The sequence below is a fragment of the Hyperolius riggenbachi genome, chromosome 5 (assembly GCF_040937935.1).
Source record: "Hyperolius riggenbachi isolate aHypRig1 chromosome 5, aHypRig1.pri, whole genome shotgun sequence".
NCBI lineage: Eukaryota > Metazoa > Chordata > Amphibia > Anura > Hyperoliidae > Hyperolius > Hyperolius riggenbachi.
Genome location: NC_090650.1, coordinates 140,932,622 through 140,957,643, shown reverse-complemented (window position 1 = coordinate 140,957,643; position 25,022 = coordinate 140,932,622). Strand labels below are relative to the sequence as shown.

The 25,022-nt window shown below is 41.5% G+C and overlaps 1 protein-coding gene across 5 annotated transcripts in view; it reads left to right on the top strand.

The window, feature by feature from the left end:
- Positions 1 to 25,022, top strand: part of ZDHHC3 (zinc finger DHHC-type palmitoyltransferase 3) — a 321,718-nt gene that overhangs the window by 273,984 nt on the left and 22,712 nt on the right. For 4 of the 5 annotated variants that reach the window (XM_068236325.1, XM_068236324.1, XM_068236326.1 and 1 more), the window contains one exon: positions 1,608 to 1,738. In XM_068236325.1, coding sequence (XP_068092426.1) covers positions 1,608 to 1,738 — 131 coding nt within the window. Of the gene's footprint in view, positions 1 to 1,607; positions 1,739 to 7,791; positions 14,590 to 25,022 lie in introns of those variants that run through there. The other variant, XM_068236328.1, reaches the window with a different exon arrangement.

The window sequence follows — 25,022 nt, the reverse complement described above, 5'->3', positions numbered from 1 at the left end:
AGACATATGCTGTTTGTTGGGTAACTGCGAATACAAAATGCACTGGCAGCATTCAGCTTACTAGAGCCAAGTCTCCTACACAATACAAACATTTCTTCCAGAACACACTGTATTGTGACCATACTGGCACTGCTGCTTTATTTAGCTTAACAATATAACAGAACAGAAACCTCTCTCCAGCACACATTGTATTGTGACCATACTGGTGTGACAGCTTTATTCACCTGAATAAGCTGGATACCGTATAACAAAAACAAAATACAAGTAGAACCTTGTATTGAGAGTCTACATGCATCACGTCATTACAACTGAGTCGATAGTTCTTCTCTCTTTGGAGCTGCAGGATTGTACTTAGTTGTACTTAATTTGAGTGTAGAGACTGTATGATGTCACATTTCCATGAAATACTCAAAAGTAGGCAAAAGCAACTGTCAATGGATAAGTTCCCTGTTAAAGGCACACTAAAAAAAAAAAAAAGGTTTGGGTGAGCCAACAGATGGCAATGATTCTGTTAGTCATAATAAATGTCTTGTTTACATTTTTATTTTATACGATTTTGCATGGTTTATTGTTATAACCATGGTTTTCGATTGTGGAACAAATCAACTGAATTTCTGTTTATTCTAATGGGGAAATTTGCTTTGATATAAGAGTGCTTTGGATTACAAGCATGTTTCCGGAACTAATTATGCTCGCAAACCAAGGTTCCACTGCATTTCCTTCAACACACACTATATTATGGTCATATTGGCTCTACTGCCTAAGACCTGGCTTACACTATAATGGATACACGGTGTGTTCCCAGTGTGTCCATTGCCCCCTTTCACACTGGCAGGTGGTTTCGGCACTGGCCACGTAGTGCCTGAGTTAGGCTCTGCTGTTGTAGTAGTGCTATAGTCCGCAGCTCACGCACGGGAGATTTGGGGTTTCCTGTGATTGCCGGATCCAAAAAGATTTCTCCCAGCTGCTAAGACTCGAAGGGGAAATAGTATTTAACGCCACCGGGAATTTGAGCCCATTGAGTGTCAGCCTCAGCTCTTCCTCCAGCAAGCTTCCTCCTTCCTTCCTCAGCATGCTCCATCCTGCTTCCTCCGTTGGCACCTTTTCCGGCTCCCCACAGGCATGTATGTACTTGTGTAACATGCCAGGGTGTCACCGGGACAGAGAGGCGACTGTGCGGAGCCATGGAGGCAGAAGGATGCATTAAGGAAGCCTTAATCTCATGTAGAGGGAATAATTCTAACTGTAAGCTGCTTGAAAGCCCTTAACCCTTATACTCTCAACTGTTTCTGTCAATGGATGTCCCATCACATTATTATTATCATCATCAATATTCGTATGTATTTATGTAGCACTGGCATCCTTTTGAGTAACTAACCTAGCTAATTAGGTACTAAAAAAAAGAAAATGGGGTGGCTCTTTTGGTAGTATAGCTGTTAGTAATGACTACAAGTACCCATTGAAGAAACATTTAGTGGTGAATGGTAAAGAAACAAACAAAAGTGAAGGATTCTACTAGAACATCAGCTGTGTTACATGCTTGTCAGTTATGCAATTGAGTTTGTCTCAATTAATCCATGGTTGCTGTTTGTTTGCTTTTTCCATAGAGTGCAGTTCATTTTCTCCACCAACCACAGTCATCCTGCTTATTCTCCTGTGTTTTGAAGGTTTACTGTTCCTTATATTCACTGCAGTGATGTTCGGGACACAGGTACATTCAATATGTACAGATGAAACGGTGAGTCCTTGCTTAATGATGCTCTTTCACAATCCTTCCACTTGTCTCTGACCGCTTCTAAGTATGCTAAGTGTAGAAACTGAATAACAAGGTTGTAATGACCAGTTAAGATCAGATTGGCGAAAGCCATAGTTATTAATATTATTATTATTGATTTATAAAGCGCCAACATATTCCATGGCTGTACAAAGTTGAAATTATTACTGAACAATTACTCCCATATAGGACCACCAACCATTTCCTTTTGTTTGGAGGAAATGAATGAGTAGATTATTGTACAGTGTTCATCAGGCCTCTTTTCCATGGACATCTAAACTGCTCATTTGTTGAAACAGTGTTTAATATTATTTATAGATATAAACACAGTATGCATGGTATAAAATGTATTGAAACAGGCTTATGCTGTTGTGACTTTTTTACTTTTTGTTAATGTGCATTAGTAATTGTGTTTATAAATAAACGTGCCATGCTACATCTAAATATCTCATATTTGCCTAGTATATCCATAAGGTGACTTTCTTACATTTATTCTGAACTTCAATGAATCCTTTTTAGTTGCTGCCTTTACAAACAGCTTAAGGCTACTTGCACACCAAGACGTTACGTTAGGTGCTACGTTAAGGTTGCATAACGTGCACCTAACGCAAGGCCTGGTGCTCTCTGATGTGGACGTCAGTGAGCTGTGTTGTGCAGCTCACTCTGGCGTCTGTGATGCGTACTCTTGGATGCATGCGGCATCACGTGGTCCCGCCGGCCAATCGCCGCACAGAGCGGCCGCACCAGGAAGTAAACACTGCACGTCACAACGTGCAGTGAATATTAATTAGCCATGTGCCTGGCTGCTCTCCGCTCCTCCCCAACATCACTGCGCATGTGCAAACAGTCTAAGGCGGCTTAAGCCGCTGTAACGCCGTAGCATGCTGCACTTTCGGCAGAACGTGCAGCGTTACATGTAACGCAACGTGGGCTGTGTGAACAGCCCACTTGTGTTACATTGCTGTGCGTTGGGGGGGGCGTTACAGGCTGCACTAACGTGCGCCTGTAACGTCTTAGTGTGTAAGCAGCCTAAGTGTACCTGTAATGATAGAAATATAGAAGCTGCAATGCAGAGTTGTCCCTCTGGCCCTTTAATGCCCAACTAATCCCAAAGTTGAAGGAGTTAAATTCTGAATTGGACAACAGGAACATTATCCGTCCGTGTTTTTTAATGACAGTTGCGTAAACTTCGTTTTCAGTATGAACATGAACTACAACCGACTATTTTTGTTCAGACTACACTACAGCTATCAGTACAGTATTTGTACAAATAATCTTTATTAGTACTTATCACAAGGAATGCAATGATAATGTCATACTCAGTGCTTGCAGCAGTTCAAGGCATGACATTGAGAGAGAGCAAAGGGAATTGCTCAGAACCTGATATGGATATTCTAAGGGAACATTTTGAAGCTGAAAAATGAGTACAAGAGAGAAGTTTCCCTAATGATACCTAATTTAGGTGAAAAATAACCACCTAGATATGAGAACAATAAATCTTGTTGAACAATATGAGTTCAGGAACTATCAAATGGAATGTTCTTCTTTTGTTATACTAAAAAAAACTCAGTAAAATGAATAGGTAATCTGAAACGTTTTCAGTTCTTCTTGCACACTTCAATTAATATGAGGTATTTCAAAAATTGTTGTGGATTTTCAGGTAGGTGAGCTACATCTGCTGATACTTGGCTCAGAAGTATAGACCCTTAAAAGTAATGTTGCTACATGTCGATATTACATTATGCTTGAAAATATAGATATTGCTGTCTTTATGTCTGATGGAACACATTTCTGAATCAAGTAGCTCATAAACTGAAATGCATGATATGTGTTATATGTAGTTATTAAAAAGATATGTGAAATTCAACATGTGGTGTGCACGTGTCATGCCTTCCTATGAGGTTAGCCAAGCATTACTGTAGCATGCACACAGCTCAGGCCAATTCATCCATTTTGTGAAATGACACTTTGGTTATGTGGGCTGCTTTTCCTTTCACAGTGTGAGGTGCATAATATTAGGCTCCTCATGCAAGGAGGCGATTTAGAGCATGTTGTTGGTTGGAGGAGTATGCTGGATTTCAAGTTTGCAAACCAAAACCTCACAGGAATTAACTGTTTGGTGACTTTTTTCTTTTATTGAGATATAGACTTACATGACTACTTTATCATATGCCATTCTTCTTTAGAATCATTCTTGTTAAGCATTAGGGGATGGTTTAAAGTGTTTGTTTATGGTTTATTTATAGTGAAACACTAAGCAGAAAATTGGAACCAAACATGTAGGGAGAAAACATTCTGCTTAGTTCTTCAAGGAGTTTTCCTCTGGTTTCAAGTCCGCCTCTTCATTGATTGGGTCCCCTCTTGTCCTTGGATGCTGCAGTGTCCCTGCTGAGGATCTGTAGGCTAATACTTTAAAGACACCGTGTATCACCTTCTTGACACCTATTCTATGAAGCAGATACAGGAGCTGCCTAGATCTGCCCATCTACCTATGAGATGTCCAGAAGCCGTGGGGCGGATGCCCTTGAAGACTTTGTAGTTGTAGAACCAATGGATAAGAAGAGTCCTGATTAGAGAAAAGGAGAAAGGGAAACCAGAGGGACACTCATCAGGGAGTTAATGTTTTCTCCATACAAATTACTTTTTACATATTGGGCAGAGATGAACTTTGGAGGTCCACTATCATGAAAAAATGTAAAATTTAAAATACATGTATATGCTTATGTATAAAATGTACATTTGTCCCTGAAAACAATGCACTATAAATATTTTTTTCCTTTGTCACTGTCACTTAAAGTAGGCTTCAAAAGGGTTTTGGACTAATCCAACTCCTCATGGGGGTTTCTAAGGGTTTTCAATATTTTCATAAGCACTTATGAACAGCAGTTGCTCAGTCCAGCTGTAAGAATAATGTGCAGAGATGGGCCAGTATCCTGGCCATGGGTCAGCATCATGCTTTCCAGGAAGTGATTTTGTACTGAATAAAGGTGATACTGAGAATCTCCCATGAGGAGATGAACTAGCCCAAAACTTGTCAGATCTTTGATTTTTCTACAGCCTACTATAGACGCCAGTAACATACAGAAAGAGAGTAATTTATACTGTATTTTGATTTGGGAGAAATGTACTTATATGTATGTGTACACATGTATTTTACATATAGTACAAGACTGAACAGAGGCGCCAAAATTATAAAAACAGTGTTTAAAGCGTTAAAAATTGCTTTGGAGGCAGTGGTGGACTTACCTCCCTCAAGTAGACACGGAAAATTGTGTATTTTTACAAAAAAGTAAATTTATTGGTACACTCCAGGGTATCGTTTACAATGCGTTTCGCAGGTCTATACCCGCTTTTTCTTCAGGCAGTAGAGGTAGGAGTACACAAAAGAGTGTCAGAATCACACCTGGCGCCAGGTGTGATTCTGACACTGTTTTGTGTACTCCTACCTCTACTGCCTGAAGAAGCGGGTATAGACCTGCGAAACGCGTTGTAAACGATACCCTGGAGTGTACCAATAAATTTACTTTTTTGTAAAAATACACAATTTTCCGTGTCTGCTTGAGGGAGGTAAGTCCACCACTGCCTCCAAAGCAATTTTTAACGCTTTAAACACTGTTTTTATACTTTTGGCGCCTCTGTTCAGTCTTGTACTATATCTTATATCCACCCTTGGTGGAGGGGGATACCCCTTCTTCTTCACGTCTACAGAGAGCGACTTCTTAGCCCTGAGTGGGGACAGGCCAATCTCCTCACCTGCCTATACAGTGGTTGCCTGGAGGTAACCCTGGTTTGTGAGTATATACATTACTCTTCATTATACCAATGTTGACCAAACTTACTACACTATATTGGGTTCTCCCATTTATATATCTGCACATGTATTTTACACTTCCTCATTATAGTGATCCTTTTAGCGATATTAAACATTGTTTAGGTAGTTTATGATTAAAAAAATAGTATTAACTAGAATTTGTCATCAGTCTTTTTTGCTACTAAAATAAAAAGTAAAGAGATTATTTTATAGCACAGAAGTATTGCTAATGTATGCAATATATATAGGGCCTGCTCTACCATCTGGTTGCTGAGCAGCTTCAGTGTTGCAGTGGCTGAGATGCTATCTGTTTTTACATCACACAATCTTTAAAGCCGCATCTACACGCGTAGATGCGGCCGCGATGCTCCTTATCAATCGAGCCGCTGATGCGGCTCGATTGATAAGATCCGACAGGACGGATCTCCGCACCGCCGATTCCCTGCTCGATCCCCGCGAGGGGACAATGGCAGGGAATCGTGCGGGAGATAAGCGGCGCCGGCGGGGACGAGCGGGCACGAGCGGGGAATCGAATGCGGCGCACGCGCGGCGAGCGGGGACGCGGCGGGCACGCGGAAGAGGCGATCCGGCGGCTAATCGAGCCGCCGGATCGCTACAATGTCCCATGGTGTAGATGGGGCTTAAGCCGCATCTACACGAGTAGATGCCTGCCGCGATGCTGCTTATCAATCGAGCCGCTGATGCGGCTCGATTGATAAGATCCGACAGGACGGATCTCCGTACCGCCGATTCCCTGCTCGATCCCCGCGAGGGGACAATGGCAGGGAATCGTGCAGGAGATAAGCGGCGCCGGCGGGGACGAGCGGGCACGAGCGGGGAATCGAATGCGGCGCGGCGAGCGGGGACGTGGCGGGCACGCGGAAGAGGCGATCCGGCGGCTAATCGAGCCGCCGGATCGCTACAATGTCCCTCCGTGTAGATGGGGCTTAAAGTGGGCAAAAGTAACGAGATGAAAACTTAATGGTGTGAAAAGGGTCTATTGAAATGAGTGTATATGTCATTGAAGTCGGATAGAAAAAAGTGATATCTGTGCTTGGATCATTGCAATATTTGTAATCCGGGCCTATAAGTCCTGCATTAGTCTATTAAGTAAATGCATGATAAAATGGCCACATCTTTGAATATGTGCTTACACAAAAACTATTTACAGTCCATTTTAAAGATTTTGTCAGATTTTAGGGTTGAACAATAGTGCTGTGATAGTTATTAGCACAGTTGTTACTAGGCTTGGCAAGCTGAAACATAGACCAATAGTGGAATAAAAACACCGTCAATAGAGAACTTTTATAAGTATAATTATACAAATGATGGCAGTAGAGCTTTATTAACTGGCTTTCTTGACTGCTCTTCCACCCTTTTTAATCAAAACTGCACAACTGTCAATACAACCATAGGAATGTGGCTGGCATCCAGCTGCCACTTTTGAAGTCCATCTGCATGTTCTTAGAACTAGTTTGGACATTATCAAGCTGGCACCTGCTAACTGACAATTACATTACAAGAGATCCCTGTGTTTGTGCTTGTATTTTAGTCACGGTAGTCTGAATCTTTCATGTATCTTCCCATTGTATTTTGGCCACAGTAGTCTCAATCTTTCATGTATCTTCTCATTTGGATCACATATCTTAAATGGGTTTTTAACAGAAGCTTCAAGTATCCCAAGACCATACCTTGCAGCTGGCATGTTGTCTAATCCTTTATTGAACACCAGTTGCTTTGGCAAAATCAATAGCCAAAGATTGATTGATTGAGAATACAAACACAAAGATGACTGATTTTATTATTTAATGGTATATCTGTGAACTGAATGGTAGACACCATGTTATCTCTCTAATGCCTTCTGTAACCTTTCCAAGTCTTACCTTAAAACTAAAATCCTTTTTACTTTCTATATTTTATTAACTACACTGTGTTGTTGGTGGCTTAGTGCTGACATCATAGTTTAGTGAGGTTTTTTTGTTTTCTTGTGAGGGGAGGGGTTAGAATGGAGAGAACTACTCCATTTCCAATCAGGTAAACTACATTCCCTTCAAGACATAAAGATTTTATTATGAGCATTATTTACCTATTCCCAATGAAAACTCTAGGCTTTTTTTTTTTTTTAAACTATTGTATTTTCCTGTCACAAAGAATGATATCATAGCCAACCCACATTACTGAAAGTGTGTGATCTTTCTGTTTTCAGGGAATAGAACAGTTGAAAAAGGAAGAGAGAAGATGGGCTAAAAAAACAAAATGGATGAATCTGAAAGCAGTATTTGGCCATCCGTTCTCTATAGCATGGCTTAGCCCCCTCGCTACACCAGACCAGGGAAAAGCAGACCCTTATCAGTATGTGGTCTGAAGATTTATGTGCCAGCTTTGCCACAAAAACACCACAGTACTACCATTTACCAGCTTGACATTGAATGTTTCATACAAATACAACTCTTTATTTTTGTAACAGCTGAATGCTACTGCTGGAAAGAAGCTGTCACCATACTGCAGCTGTTTGCTCCTGACTTCTCCTGACTTCTGGAACCATTGATTGGTCTTTTCCTTCCATATCTGCTTTCTTCACTGTAACAAAAATGGATGTCTTTCCTTGGCTCTCTGCTAACCACCTTGGCTTTTGACTCCAACTGCCATCATTTGCCATAGCTGACTGTGCCAACTAACCATTAACACAGCATATGGCCTAGTCTTTAGGATACAATTCATCTAAGGAAAACTTGAATTTGGTAGCATTTGGAATGTCTAAAATGTATATATAGGATAGAGAGCTCTTTTGTTTTGGACTTCATATTTTTTTATTTAGTTTGCAGTACTATAATAAGGATTAAAGGCTCAAAGTAGGATATTTGTATAGCTTGCAAAGTAAAATTGAACAAAGCCTTTCACATTCTCTTGTGAGCAGACCATAAGCTGTTGCACTAAGGTAAATCATGCATCTTTTGTTTTTATCATAGGTGGAAAGTTAGCTTTTGCATGATATTCAAATTCAATATTCTGTTCTCAGAAGTGAAGTGGAAGGGGTGTTTTATAGGTAGAGGTTTCAGTCACACATCAGGTAACATCTTTATTCTTGTTTTGGATATTGTGGAAAGATGTCCCTCCCCTTTCCTGTTTCTGTACCTCATTGGGGCTGCTCCTGATTTCCTGCACCCAGGAGCTGTGGAGGTCTAACAAACAGGAGGTGAGGGATAATCTTTCCAGGGGGAACACGACAGTATTGGTGGAGATGAGATTACCGGTAACTCCTTTCCACAGTATCAGAAAACTTTTTTTTCCCCTAGAACTGGGCTTTTTATTGAAAATCGGGTTTCTTTTAAAAGCAAAAATAAAAGTAAGATGTGAAGCTTAATTATTTAAGATTTTCTATACATAGTGTGCAGAGATCTTTGGATTTCTTCCTGAAATGTTCAGAAGGAGCAGTATTTTCCTGCACCTCATTTCATAGAAGGTAATTAGATTCTTCCTTTCGCCATCCCACACTGGGGAGCATTTTTTTAATTTTTATGGAGCAACACAGATTTTTCCAAAGGAATTCTTCACTCGGCCCTTTTCATCAATGAGTTGTATGGTGGCCTTTTACTATTGATTGGGTATTGGCAAAGCCATTGATCATGAATTCTGGTGAGTACCAATGACCTGATTAGATACACTCCATGGGTGAAGGTTTGACTCCTATTTATCCCAAGTTAAATTCAAGGATTTTATATAGTTCCCATAGATACACTCCAAGCACATGAGGATGCATAAATTCTGACCATCTATTCAAGGCCATATTATCTTACACAAATTAAACTAGTAAAAATACCTTTGTATAAATCTTTTGCAGTGTTTAGGAATCACAATTATATTCATTTACGTAAATTCGCAAGAAATTAATGCATATTATACGCTTAGTGATGGTACTTTCATGTTTATGAGTGGCTCTTCTATTTTCTCACACGTAACGAAGTAAACTCAGATGTGTGAAATGAGATTGTCATTGCTATAGGGATGTAGTGATAAACTGGAACATAAAAGGATGGATAACAGCGCTTTGTATTACTGAACAAATACTTTCTTCTGTCATACCCTGGTGAACGTGATAAGGCGGAGCCCCTGGAATGCACTGTGTTTTGACATTAGAAATGCTGTCAAGCTTAACAAAAATCTCTGGTTTTTATTTTATGTGTACAAAAAATGGGTTGTTTAAACAAACCCATTTGAATTTACAGCTGCTAATTGCCTCCCGAAACCTTGCATTATCTTCTTTGCGAAAACATCTGTAGTGTTCTCATCACATTTGGCATCTGGAGTCGGGGCCCCAACAGCATTTCTTTCTTATATCTAGTGACACAACTAGTTGTCCAGTTGTAGAGGAAAGATGTCTAGCAGCATCCCCTTACATGTACACTTAATGGTTAAACCGGCCACATAAGAGGGTAATGCAATCCAACCACGCTCAAGCATTTCTCTGGGGCAGCATCCACATAAGCACATATGCATGGGCAATCATTTGTGCTTATGATTACAGAGGAGACCGGAACAAAACGCTCCGCTGCTGGCTTTTCTAAGCAAGCACAGGGTTAAATATATCAGAAACGTGACTGATGTTTCAGCCTGAGATTGGTTATCCAGGGCCATCTGAGTAGTGGCGCCACACAAGTGAATCAACCAGACTGGAGGACATTATACACCTCAGTGCTCCAGCACGGTGAATAAAGAATGACATTACATGTCATGGGACTTTAAAATAGACTCTTTTAGGCGGTTTGCAGCCTGTCTACTTTTGTGAAAAACTTCTAGCTTTAAAATCAACATTTGGAGGTATTTTTAACCAAGTATACTGTATCTCTCTAGCAAACATAGAACACCTCTGGCACTCCATATTGATTCCCAGGTTGTTGAGCTCAACAACAGAGCAATCCTCTATGCATAGTATTGCACTACAGCTGTTAAGGTATAAGCAGAATTGAGCTCAGACCTGCTGTATTGCAGTTTTCTTGTGGAATTTCTTTCACAGGAAGTGATCCCATTCTACGTGTCATAGTTGCAAAATAACAATTATGGCGCATCAGACTTAAACCTGCAGCAGACTGCAGTTATTGTAACAGTATCATTAGATTGAGCAGTAATATTTCATTTTACTAAGGTATTCTCTATTATGTACAAAAAAAAACCCTGTGTTAATGAAATAATAAATTTTATCTGTTTTTGTACTAATTTTTCATATTGGAAAGTCAATGCATAGATCCGTTTTAAAGCAATTCACATCAGTGTGTAAACATAACAAATGTATGTTCCAAATTCTGTTCCATTTTGTTTTTTCTAGATTTGTATTGTTGAGCTCTATATGTACCTTACATAATGACATTGTACCCCTTACTACTGAGAGTTTCATTGGTGATTTTAATAGTAATAAATGTGCATTTATAAATGTTAATCAGGTACAAATATAATAGTGAAACTAAATCTTATTTACAAACCTACGTGCTGTTGTGATATAAGACTAGCAATAAATTTCTTTTGTGCCTTGGATAAGCAACCTTACACTCAGCAAGTCCCATTAGCATTTCTGCGGAGTAGTCTTTTTTTTTTTTTTTTTTGTGTGCGTTTTTTTGTTTTACATTTTTAACCTTTGGCCTATTAACTCAAACAAAATTCACTTTACAAAGTTGTCTCCACGGTTCCTGGGGATTCCCAGGTGGGTATATTATAAGCGATCCAGAAAACATTGACTGGACTTTTTAAGAGCTTTCCGCTATTGGGTAGTAAAATATTGCCTCTTTGTGAGATTTGCAATACCAAACCACTAAGTAGACCGTTTTTAAGTAATCCAGTTTTGTTGAATCATTTATGGTATCCTACAATTGGAACTCTTCAGGAAACGCTGGATATGTCTTAGTAGATCAGGTCCTAAAGGCCAGTACCCAAGACGCGATTTTCCCAATCTTTTTTTCTGACGAGCGATTGCTTCCGACATCTTGCGAAGTGAGTACAGGCAGGCGATCATGCGAACCTCGTTGCGCAGCGATAACGACCATCATGGGGTGTTGGATCTTTAAGATCGACAACTCACAACGTATCGCAATCCCATGACTTCCCATTCGTGCCCGTCGTGCGACTACGCGCATATGGATGATGGATCGCGGAACATGCATCGTCGCTGACTCCATCTTCTTCCATCGGGTGGTGAGTATTTAGTACTCAAAGTTCAAATTGCTTACTGTTTTACTCTGCCAGACCTAATTTAACACCTCTTTTTCCATATTCTGATGACATCATTATTTTACTTCCCTACCAGGTGACCACGATAATGAGTTTCTTATATTAGGCTAGATATCAACAGAACTGCTTAGAAACTGGCTCTGTAATTAGTAAGTAATCAAACCTTGTATAGTGTTTAGACACAAATGACTGGAGGATTGCAGTACAGAAAAGGCAGAAAAATCAGCAAGGTAGTATGTTTAGCAAATGTAAGACCAAATATTACCTTTAAAAAGAGAGAAAAAAAAGTGTCAAAACTTTCAGTAGTTTTAGGAATGTAGGTTTCTGAAATCTGATGAAAGAGAGTTGAGATCCAGAGCCTCCCTATTATATAGTGAATCTACCCATGACTGAGGACCAGTAGTGAGGCATGATAGGTAAAAAGGAAACGGCCAAGCTTAACAGTTACAACTAAAGTCTTGTGCTCCAGGCGTCACTTACCTGTCCATGGTGCTCCACTAACTTCTAGGAGTATTTATTGCTGTGTGTGTCTTCGGCAATGCGCATTAATTTCCCTTCTGGCTGCAAGCCAAGCAGGAAGTGAGGCTCTGTAGCACTCACTTCCTGTGACCAAAGTTTGAATTTTGTGGAAGTGTATTGAAAAATGACTTCTGGTCGCCGCACTTCACCCCTCATGCCTGCCCCTAGTGCACTGTTGTCCACGCGTAACTCTGAAGACTTCTGATGCATTGCACTGCACCGGGTATGAAATGCCCCATAGACTTTCATTGCTGTAGCATTACCCTGTGGAAAAACAGTGTAACACACCGCACCAGTGTGAAAGGGGCCTCAAGGCCATCTCCAGGATACAAATGATTATTGTAGTTTTTGGTAATGTGGAAGGAGGTCAGAAATGTTTTGGGTTTTTATTGCTATTTGTGTTCTCATATGGGAGAATTTCCCGGACTTCCATTCCTTACAGGAACTCTGTAAATCTCGTCAGTGGCAACATTTGCAGCACATGAGCAAAGGGTTCATTGTGAGAATAGGGTTAAGTATAGTTGTCATTGCCCAAAAAAAAGTTTTTGGCTTCTTTTGGCTGTATAACCGATACAACAGAAGATATAGAGAGGTTTATACAAAAAGGACTTTTCTCTTGGCGCCCTTTTTGTAGAATCCTCTCTATTTCTGCTGTTGTATTGTTTATAAAGCTCATCTCCAGAATGCTGTGGAAAGGGATCAAAAACTCTTTGGGGATTGTAATGCACTGTCCTCACTTCCTGCCCCTTAACCTTAACAGTCCTCTACCAGACCACCACTCCACTGCAAAAAGAAAAAAAACACAACTTTTCTGTTGCCCACATGCATAAAAATGTACGCGTTGCAGTAGTCAAAATTATGTGTTAATATCCGCGATGGCTTCCTGCACCAGCGGGAATGCGTGCAAAGGTGCATGTGGCGGGGGAACAGGGTGCCTGCAGGGGGCTGGTAGATGCCCCAGGTAAGTGAAACTTTTTTTTTTTATTTATTTTTTTTTTTTTTAGAATTAATGGTTCCCTTTAACTACTTGAAGAACGCCTCATGCCAATGGGCGTGACTGTGGCGGCAACCCCAGGACCGCCTAACGCCAATTGCCGTCAAGTCCTGGGGCTGCAGTTTCACAGGGAACAGCCGCGCGCATGCGCAATCGTTCCCTGCCACTTCACGGAACGGAGTTCCGTGAATAGCCTGCTAGCCGCCGATCGTGGCTAGCAGGCTGTTTGTAAAAGAAAGGGGAAAGAAATCCCCTTTGTTTACAACTATAGTATGTAGAACAGAGGCGCCAGCAGGATAAAATTAGATTTTAAAAAATTGCTCGGAGGAAGTGGTGGGCTTGCCTCCAGAAAGCAGACACGAAAATGCTGTCTCAATAGTAATAAACACATTTATTATACGATACCCCAAAATGCCAGAAAAATAGCATTTTGGGTTATCGTATAATAAATGTCTGCGGCAGCGCTGTACGAGATCGGCGATCCCTGGCCTCTGATTGGCCGGGGAGCGCCGTCCTCTCATAGGCTGAGGCTTATGAGAGGCGGAACAGGACGGATCGCCATCCTGTTCCAATTCAGACATCGGAGGAGGGGAGAGAGAGCCTCATAGAGGCTGAAGAAGAAAAAAAAAAACCTGCCTCAGCGATCGAACCCCTCCGGCGGCATGTCCCCTTAGGGACAAAAAAAAGGAGGTGAGTCCGATCGCTGGGCTCTATAGCTGGGCTGTGCAGGAGGCTGAAAAGCCTGCACAGCCCAGCACTGCAAAAAATGGCCTGGTCTTTAGGGGGGGTAAGCACTGTGGTCATCAAGTGGTTAAAGACGATATTTGAATGGGCGCCCATAGCAGTGCCCAAACTTCCACCAATAGCAGGCACACATATTTCCGTGATCCGAAATACAGTGTCCGGTTCGTGGTCATTACGCTCTCATCTCTATATGCAATGTGACCACTTGCCTAATCATGTGAATATAATTTTCCTGGGCCTGTCTAAATCTCAAATTCATCTGGTTTGACATTTTGAAGGCTAGATGTGATTTTCAGATGTACAGCAGGTATTTACGCCTTACATGAACACTGCATATCTTCTTATACATTCAAATGCTCTAAAAGCTGCTGGTCAGTATTGTCAAAGTTATTTATAGTTACTTTATTAGAAATCTCTTAAGTGGTGTCCGGGTGTGTAATTCCCTGTCACCCTTCATATTGTAGCACACTTGGGATTGCCTGCCAGTCTGTTAAGCTTCTCATAACAAAACTCTCTTAAAGGAATACTGTAGGGGGGTCGGGGGAAAATGAGTTGAACTTACCCGGGGCTTCTAACGGTCCCCCGTAGACATCATGTGCCTGTGCAGCCACTCACCGATGCTCCGGCCCCGCCTCCGGTTCATGTCTGGAATTTCAGACTTTAAAGTCTGAAAACCACTGTGCCTGCGTTGCCATGTCCTCGATCCCGCTAATGTCACCAGGAGCGTACTGCGCAGGCATAGACCATACTGGGCCTGGGCAGTATGCTCCTGGTGACATCAGCGGGATCGAGGACACGGCAACGCAGGCGCAGTGGTTTTCAGACTTTAAAGTCTGAAATTCCAGAAGTGAACCGGAGGCGGGGCCAGAGCATCGGTGAGTGGCTGCGCAGGCACAGGAAGTCTGCAGGGGACCATTAGAAGCCCCGGGTAAGTTCAACTCATTTTCCCCCGACCCCCTACAGTGTCCCTTTAAGCACATATGAATTTCCTCAGAGAGCTGCATTGTCAAAATTGACCCAGCCTTGTGAGTGGAGCCTAATGGGTAATCTTCCAGACATTGCAACCTCAGCTGGTGGAAATATTTACTTCCACTGAAATGTAAGCACATTTATCAAAACTGATTTATTTACAAATAGAAAATGTAATATTGACTTCTGCTACTCTGTGCTGGAAATGTCAGGCTTTCTGTATGCTATAGACTCATGTCAGTGTAACATCCTTCTCGAGCTATGAAAGACGTTTTCCTCAGTAGATCCTAGGTGTATTGGTGACAAACTATTTTCATTTCAGTATCAGTTGAGGAAGCCCATCTGTGATTGTTTACTTTGTGTTGTGCACATAGGCATGATATTGCCTATAGCAACCAATCACTTTTCATCATGAATCTTGAGAATTGGTTTGCAGGGGCTATTGCAATACTAAAGCTTAAAAGACCACTGTAGTGAGAGAGATATGGAGGCAGCCCTGCTGCTTTATTTGGCTGCAGTAGTGTCTGAATCACACCAGGAACAAGCATGCAGCTAATCTTGTCAGATCTGACAATAATGTCAGAAAATCCTGATCTGCTTATGCTTGATCGGGGTCTATGGCTAAAAGTAGTAGAGGCAGAGTATCAGCAGGCTAGCCAGGCAACTGGTATTGTTTAAGGTGGATCTGAACTATTGCACAGGACAGAAGGAAAACATAGAGAAATGCACCCTGTATGTATGTTGAGAGTCAAGCCTGTCTAATTCACCCTCATTTGTATCTAATCACAAGTGTTAATTTGATTACTCCCCTGTGTCACCTGACCTCCACGGCAGATAGGCTCACTGGAAAGCACAGGATGCTAACAATTTGTCTTCTTCCATTAAACCTTTTTTCTTTAAAGGTTATTATGCTGTTGTGTATATTGTAGAGCAGAAAGGAAGTTTTGAGTTCAGGTCTGCTTTAAAAGGAAATAAACATGGCAGCCATTCTATTCCTCTCGCTTCAGTTGTCCATTAAAAGAAATGTGTGGTATATTGGTTTATACTACAATTTCCTCAAGTGCTGTTTCTTTCACTTTTTTACATACTTGCTGTGTTATTACTGCATTTAAAGTAACCCGAACTGGCCGGGAACATAAAGTTATATACTCGCCTAGGTAAAGGGAAGCCTCTGCATAGTCTATAGGCTTCCCATGTCATTCTCAACCCTGTTAGCGTGCTTATAGAGGAACTGTCGTGAAAATGACAATAAAATAGCTTATTATTTACAATATTAATGTTTAGATTTAGCCAGTGTTTGCCCATTGTACAATATTTCTGCTCCCTGAATTACATTCTGAAATTTATCACAGGTGGCCACATCTTCAGTTCTGCCAGATGATCTGTACGGAATGTTCGTTTCTGAGAGTTCTATGCAGAGGCAGATCTTGCTTGCTTGGCAGTTGGGAAAAAGCTGTTATTTCCCATAATGCAACAAGGTATACAGACAGCAAACTGTCAGGACCGTGGTCCTGGGATCACTCTGTGGGGAGGGGTTTCACCACAATATCAGCCACACAGAACCCCCTGATGATCTATTCGAGAAAAGGTTAAAGATGTCTCATGGGAAAGGGGGTATCGGGTACTGAATGGAATGAAGTTTAATCCTTGGTTACAGTTCCTCTTTAAACCTTCTAAACATATCCGACAAGAGCTTGTCAGATATGTTTGTGTGGCCATGCACGTCAACATGTATGTGGCCATGCTGCTCCTGGGCGAGTACCCCCGCTACTGCACTATAATCCAAAGCAGCTTTGTCCATCATGGGTTACAACAATCATCCGACTCCAACTCCTCTTTTTATGAAACCACTGACTCCAGGTACTCAGAATTGCTCCGACTCCTTAGACTCTAATTCTTACCAATTGGGACAAAACTCATCAGACTCCTCAGTTTATTGAAACCACGACTCCAGGTACCCAAAATTGCTCCGACACTCCGACTACGCAGCCCTGGTGTCCATGAGCAGCTCCATGCTGTTGTGCAGGTGCATCACAGCCACTCATGTTCATGAAGGGTTAGCGTGGCTACTAACTGTCAGAGGGTCCCTGCCAGCAGCGGTGGTGCTGAGGACACAGGAAGCCTATGTAGTATCCAGAGGCTTCCCTGTACCTAGGGTAAGTAGTTAACTTTTTGCTCTCCGGCCAGTACAGGTTTGCTTTAATATAAAGATTTGTAGATTTTCTGTCTAGCGCCTTTCATACATTGTGCAATGGATTCATGTTGATGAACTGTATAAATAAACCGTATAAAGGATACATGATAACCCCCTAGATATTGTACTGTTTTCAGTATGAGCCACCTCCATATTTAGTGAGCAACTATGGCTTCCTCCTGGCAAATTTGAAGGACATCCAAGGTGAAAATAAACTGATGAGAAAAACAATTGTATCCATCCTACTTCTACTAAAAATGACTTTTTTAGATATCCCACAGTTTTATTTTATATTTAAATCTAGTTTTTCTGGTTTATTGTCTCTGCTCAATGACACCTTCATTGAAGTATGCCAGAGCTCAATTCTATGAATTATTGACACTTTTTATCTGTTTCCTGCTCTCAGAAGCCATTTAATGACAGGAAAGTATTTCATGGCTGTAATTACTAATCAGGGAGGGTTATGCTATAGTCCGGCCCCGACCCGGACAGAAACTGTCTCTTACATACCTGATTTTTAACTTTTTCAGGCAAAGAAAGAAAAAAAGGAACACAGCCTAACTATTTGTGTGCTTGGCACTATACATACACATGTCTATCTCATCATGTCAAATGTCACCTCGGTTGTCAGGTGGCCAGACACCATACAATTTTTTAAATATCTGTTCAATTCAAGAATTGCAATATATTTTTCTGACTGATTGTAACATTTCAAAAATATGACCAATGTACTGCACACATATCTCCAATTTTTCCCAATTATGATCAAAATGATTGGAAACTGAGAAAATTGCTATGGTGTATATATTAATAAATTGACAATCTAAAACACACTATATATTCTATAGAAAACTTGAAGAAAAATTTCCAGCATTCCGGATCGATAAAAGTAAAAAAAAAAAAAAGGCTAATCCGATCTGATTTTTCAGTCGAATTTAAAAAAAAGCTTTCGATTTTTTGGGGAGAGATCCAATCATATTTATCAAATTGCCGTAAAATCGGATCATTTTATTGTGTCGTGTGTGGCCACCTTTACAATCGTACCCTTGCACACGAGCATGCTTTTATCTAACCTGATCATTTGCACACATTATTGTCTTCTTTTTTCTCTTAGTGTTGGGGGGGGGGGGGGGGGTGTTTTTTAAAGATCCATGGAAAAAGTAAGGGACAGTAAATTCTGTTTGGTAAGCACTTCCGGATAAATAACACCATGGATGTTGTCTGCATGTCTGCTGTCAAATATGTGTTTATTTGTTCTGTATTATGTAACTGACTGAAGTATAACCACGGACTGGGCAGTGTTTGTAAAGTAAAGGCCTCAGCAGTCATGGTGCATTATGTAGGGTTCTGGACTCTTTGGCCATTCATTTTAGGTTCATTTTAGTAAATAAGTCTAGTTGAATATGGAGGACCTAAGGATATTTTCTTCTATAAAGAAGAAAATAACTTGTAAAAAGTAACTATATGCTGCAATCTCTACTGAAAGGACTACTACAACAAAAAAGTAAGCAGTTACAATCTGACAATACCTAAAGGTTCTGTTGTTCAGGAAATGCTTTTAAAAACAAAGAAAACCCTGAGAATTCCCCATGGGGAGATGGACTAGTCCAAAACTTGTTGGTTCTGTCAGATTTTAACTGTTTACTTCTTTCGCTACAGTGGTCCTTTAACACCAAGTCCTCTCCATTGAAAGCAGATGAATCACTGGAGAGACACATCTACACACACAGATAAACTGTGAAAGGGGTGATTACTGGAATAGAAATGGCTGAATTTATACATTTTCAGCATTCTTAATTACTACATCCTTTACTGACCAGTTCTCACTCAGGCTTTATTAAAGCGGATTTAAAATTATACTAAACAGATGTTGGGGTATCCAGGATAAAACGTTTGTAAAAGCACAACTTAGTGATCTCGTTGTTATGATTTATGACCTGCTTGCTATTCAGAAGATGCCAATTGAGAGGAGAGGTAGCAACTGCACAGCATTATAGGCAGCTAGGATGGTGACACTGGAAATAGTGTTACAGAATTCATCTTTGTTGGCATCACCGCTAAATGGAAAAGTACACCATTGTGTCCCAAGGAATGCTGTATTTTTTGTCTTGTTTTTATAATAACTAAAATAAGGGACACAGCAAAACCAAATTAAACATAATGCTTTTTACCCGGACTTCCTTCAGTGAGAAATCGCCTTTTCTATGGCTCCTATAGTTTAGCGATACAAAAAGTATGATGGGAAATCGCACAATTTCCTGTTTCAGTGATGGGAGTGCAGAAGGCTGTGCATGCTTGCATTGCTGTATACACCATGCTTCATACTATGTACAGACCTAAATATTAATTCACATGTATATTCAGAACACATTCCATTCATGCACTGCTGCAGAGTATTTTTTTAATTCTATTTTGGCAATGAATTGTACCATATGTATTTTTTATTTGTGTTACATGTAGGCTTTTGCAGATTACCGGTAAATGGTTTTGATTTCTCATTGGGTGTGGGTGACCATGAATTGTAATTGGGTTTGCTAAGACTTTTAAAGCTATGGGACCGATACAACAGATTAAATCTGTTTACTATATTGAAAATGTGAAATGTGAACTAAAAGCTGCATCTCCCCTGTATATGCTTCCATACTGAACAAATGACCGTAACGCAATAAACATTTTACAAGAAAAGATTTGTATGTTTTATATTTGTATTCATTTCCTAGAATTATGGCAGCTAAAGGTCTGTATATATTATAGAAATGTGGCAGGGAAAGTACCTGTTTGTTTATATCTTATTACAAAAAGAACTTGAATCAGAACTCTAGATAAATGTGTTGTTTTCCGTATTATAGCAAAACTGAAGTGAAAATAAACTGGGATTAATAATTGTCTGTAGGACTAATCCTAAATAGAACTTTCTTGGAGCTCCTTATTCATCCGAGGTGAAAATAAACTGATGAGAAAAAACATTGTATCCATCCTCCTTCTCCTAAAATTACTTTTTTTAGCTATCCCCCAGTTCTATTTTATATTTAAATCTAGTTTTTGAGTTTTTACTGTTTAATTGTCTCTGCTCAATGACACCTTCATTGAAGTATAATAGAGCTCAAATTTTATGAATTATTGACCTTTTTTAATCTCTTTCCTGCTCTTGGAAGCTATTTATGTATTTTATGGCTGTAATTACTTATCAGTGAGGGTTATGCTAGTCTGACCCAGTCCAACCCGGACAGAAACTGTCACTTGCATACCTGATTTTTAATTCTTTCAGGCAGGGAAAGAAAAAAAAAAACACAACCTAATTATTTCTGTGCTTGGCACTGTACATACACATGTCTATCTCATCATGTCACATGTCACCTCGGTTGTCCTTTAATTTTGATTTTAAGGGTTGAAATTCGGGGTCTGAACTTTCAGTCAGATATGACATCACAATGACACGCCTGCTGTTTATTTGGATCCCACTCAGATAAATGATAACCAATTGAACTTGTACACTTGAACACTATCCTGCTATCATAAGCGTGAAAAAGCCACACAGGATTTATAGCTTCTAATTTGTTTTTAGGAGGGACTCTTTTACACGAATGGCTATCAGAAGAACACCTAACTGATTGTCATTGCTCCTGTTTATGTGCATTACTTGCAGTGACCACTGCATGTGCACCTGAGCCGGCCCTGGATGCTACACATTGTATTTTTTTTTTTTTACCAGCCGGTTATTTTGCAATCGAAGGGAGCTTGACCTCAGCAATTGGCAGCTAAAGGGTACGTTTAACACACCATTTAGCTATTTGTCTGAAAGAGCGCTTAAAGTGGATCCGAGATGAACTTTTACTCATTACATACTTTCCTATTGTTTATAGGGCATTCCTCAAGCCAAATACTTTTTTGTTTTTGTTTTAATACTCTAATTTCCTAAAAACTAAACAAGCCTCGCCCACAGTTTTTCAGAGAGCCAAGGCATTTTCAGACAGTAGCAAGGGCACATGGGAGCTCAGTCTGGGCAGGAGGAGGGGGAGGTATTACTAGCCAGAGATTTCAGAGGAGGAGGGGGGATTAAGTTTTTTTTCACAGGCTGTGTGCGGAAGATGCAGATAAGCTTGCTTGTGTGTAATGTTTACAAAGAACATGGCTGCTGTCATTGTATCACAGGAAGAAATAATCATATTCTATTGAAGCTGTTTGCAGCTAGATTTGCTGTGTAAACTATCTAAACTTTATATAAGATATCTAGACAAGTTACTTGTTATAGTTAGTTTTTCACCTCAAATCCGCTTTAACCGCTTCACTACTGAGAGGTTTTTCCCCTTATGGACCAGAGCAATTTTCACCTTTCAGCACTCTTCCCATCAATTTGCCAATCATTTTATCACTACTTATCACAACGAAACAATCTATATATCTTGTTTTTTTGCCACCAATTAGGCTTTCTGTGTGTGGTACATTTTGCTAAGAATTATTTTATTGTAAAAAATAAGTATTATTTCTCAGTTTTCGGCCATTATAGTTTTAAAATAAAACGTGCTGCTGTGGATAAAACCCACACATTTTTACATCCCCAAACATGTTAAGTTGGTCCCCCCCCCCACAAAAACTGGCCTAACTATGATTGTGGTAGAGATAAGATTTTGAGCTCCTCTGTGGACAGTCAGTGACATGACTATGTACTCTGTACAGTGTTGCAGAGGATGTCAGTACTATATAAATACATAATAATATGGTAAGACATTACACTATGACTATGGTAGGATTAGATTGTGAGCTCCTCTGAGGACAGTTAGTGACATGACTATGTTGTAACGATTGTGGAACTTTCTCCGTGATCAGCGCACAACGCGTGCGCTGACACAGCGGAAATCCTCCACAAGCGTATATTTGCAGGCACCCAGCAAAAGGTGCTACGCACCCGTAGAGGGAAAATTCCTGTCGGCAGATGGCGCTGGGGAGTGCAGAGGAACCAATCCTCTGTACCTCCACAAATGCCAGACAGGAATTGTACGAAGCGCAGAACGCAATCGCAAGAGAGGCGATTGCGAATAAGACGAGCAAAGGGACAGGTTGTATGTGTGTGCGCCAACCTAGTCGCCACCCCGCGACAGTGCACACACAACAGCAGATATGAAACAGGAACGCGATCGCGAGAGGTGCGATCGCCAGACGTGACACAAGGCAGATCAGAACAGAATACGAGGTTAGCAAAGGCACAGCAAATCATACAATGAGGAGGTGCAGAAAATAACAAACGCTAGCTAACCGCGAACACCGCACTCATTCGCAACAGTGCACGCGGTTATGCGCGGTCTCCACGTGACAAGCACAACAGAGACAAGCACGCCTAACCAACCATCGACAGCCAAACATGTAACAGAGGACGCGAGCGCTTGGTTAACGGTTACCTCACCGAGCCTTCAGCAAGCGGTCGTAGCAGACAAGACAGACACACGAAAACAGGGACAAGCGAGAGATAGGATCCACAGCACTAGCGAAAGTGGCTAGCGCAACCCAGGTACACAGTAGCAGAACAGAAGGATCCACAGCACTAGCGAAAAGTGGCTAGCGCGATCCCAGGAGACAGAACAGAAGGATCCACAGCGCTAGCGAAAAGTGGTTAGCGCGATCCAAGGAGACAGAACAGAAGAGATAGCTGGTAGCAACCGCTGCACCAGCTATACTCCAAGAACAGAGATCAGAACCATTTCCTGTCGACCACCGCTGGGACAGGACAACAGCAACAGATCAAACAAACAGATAAACAATCCTAACTGCATTAGGGTATCTGCCTAGCACAGTTTCCAGGAATTACTCTAAGCTGATCTTCAAACAAAGAACATGGCTGACACTCTCCAGAGTGTTTCACAGGAAGACTCCTTATGAACAGCAAAGCATTGTGGGACACACATAGTACTTATAGTACACGCCTCCAATGAATGTGGCCAGGCAATTTGCATGACAACGTATGCAAATTCCTCTGCAAGCACAAGCTGCAAAACTGACAGAAGCTCTTCTTTCCAGAGTCCTGCAGCATGCAAACCTACACAATGGTCAAAAAGCTGCCTGCCTGCACAGGCAGCTGAGCAAATCATCACAGTACCCCCCCCCCCCCCTCCAGGGTCGAATTCCAGACGACCCTCAAAAGTGCTATTAGCAACAGACTCAAACTGAAGACTCATGAAGGTCGGGACAGCCCGACAAGGTCCAATTCCAGAGTCAGTCCACCCGAAACCGACCTCATCGGAAACAGAAGCCACCGAAACATGCCCATCAGCACTACAAGTCTCAGCTTAACACCCATCAGGACTGTGGATACCAGAGAGGAAGCCATCGACACCCTCCAGACAATACCCACCACCTTCCAAGGAGCGTCCGAAAATACCAAACTTGCCACAATACCTGTTCGAAGTGTCCCTTAAAACACAAAAGCCACCGTTGATCTTATCCAGGGTACCAAGCAAAATTTTTCCCGGAATCTCCCAGAACCTTTTGAAGCTCCACAGAGATCCCAAGAGGGCAGAACAATCACCAGGCTCACATGAAGAATTACCAAGAACCCCCATGGAACCAATAACAATTCTGGATTCAGAATTACGAGGACACCCATCAAGATCAAGACTTTCAGGGACCACTTCTGGGCATGCAAGCAGGCAGGCTAAATCAGAACATGTCTCCACCGAGGAAGCATATGAGTACGCTGGTAACCGAGGCACACTTGGGCTTTCTGGGTCACAGAGCACACTGGGGTACACCAGCACAGGAGAGACCTCAGGACATGTCGGGGAACTGCCAACCTCAGAGACCGAGACGAGAAAACCAAAACCAGGACCGGGCATAGAATCATCACGAGTAGTGGTCACAAGCACTGGACTTTCAAACGAAGGTTTAGACTCAAATTCAGAAATTTCTGTGACTGCAATATTATCATTGATTACACAGGCGTGAAGCTCCAGCAGAGCTGAAAAGGTAGCCAGCAAGGCAGCAATGCCCACGGAAGAGGGTAACACCTCAGAAGGACTTGGGGGGGCAGGAGACATCTCCCACAAGTTCTGCACCCTTTGGGAAGAACTCGGAGACCTCCAGAACATGAAACAAGACCTCAGGAACATCATTTTCCAGGTTTTCTAAGCAGGATTCTGAACTATCCATGTTACAGGGCAAAACTGGAACTTTATTTTGTGAACAGGGCAGATGTCCCAGGAATGGTTCCACCATAACCTGAGACTGAACTTCATCATAATTAGCGGGATGTACAGGAATATTTACTGGGACACACACTGACTCCCTAACTTTATTCTCACTGTACCCAGAATTCTGTGTGGCAGTCAAACTAGCTTGTAACTCCAAAACTGCAGAAAAACAGGTGAGTATAGTGGCAATACCTAGACGAGCCTCTAGGGACACTGCAGGGGATTCTAAGCAAGGCCACATTGACTCATCCAGAGTACAGGGTGGAGAATCAGTACTTTCTCCAGGGCAAGAAATGGACTCACAAATGTCAGTGCGAGTGGACATAATTTTGTTATTCATGGTACAGGGCAGGTTCAGAGAAAGCGTCTCTGAATAAGGCAAAGAAGGTTCAGCATCAGATTCGCAAAACCGAAGCGCTGTCTCACTCTTAGATTCGGCTAACAATGTCGAATCCGAGGAACCAGAACGCAAAACCTGCGAATCAAAATTCACTTTAGGTTGTGAAACTGACGCTTCCATAGCGCAAACCTCCGCGATCTGCGGAGCAGACTGCAAGGCATCTAGGACCGAAACACTGGAGCAACTGTCATCAGGCAACGGGCCCTTACAGGTGTGA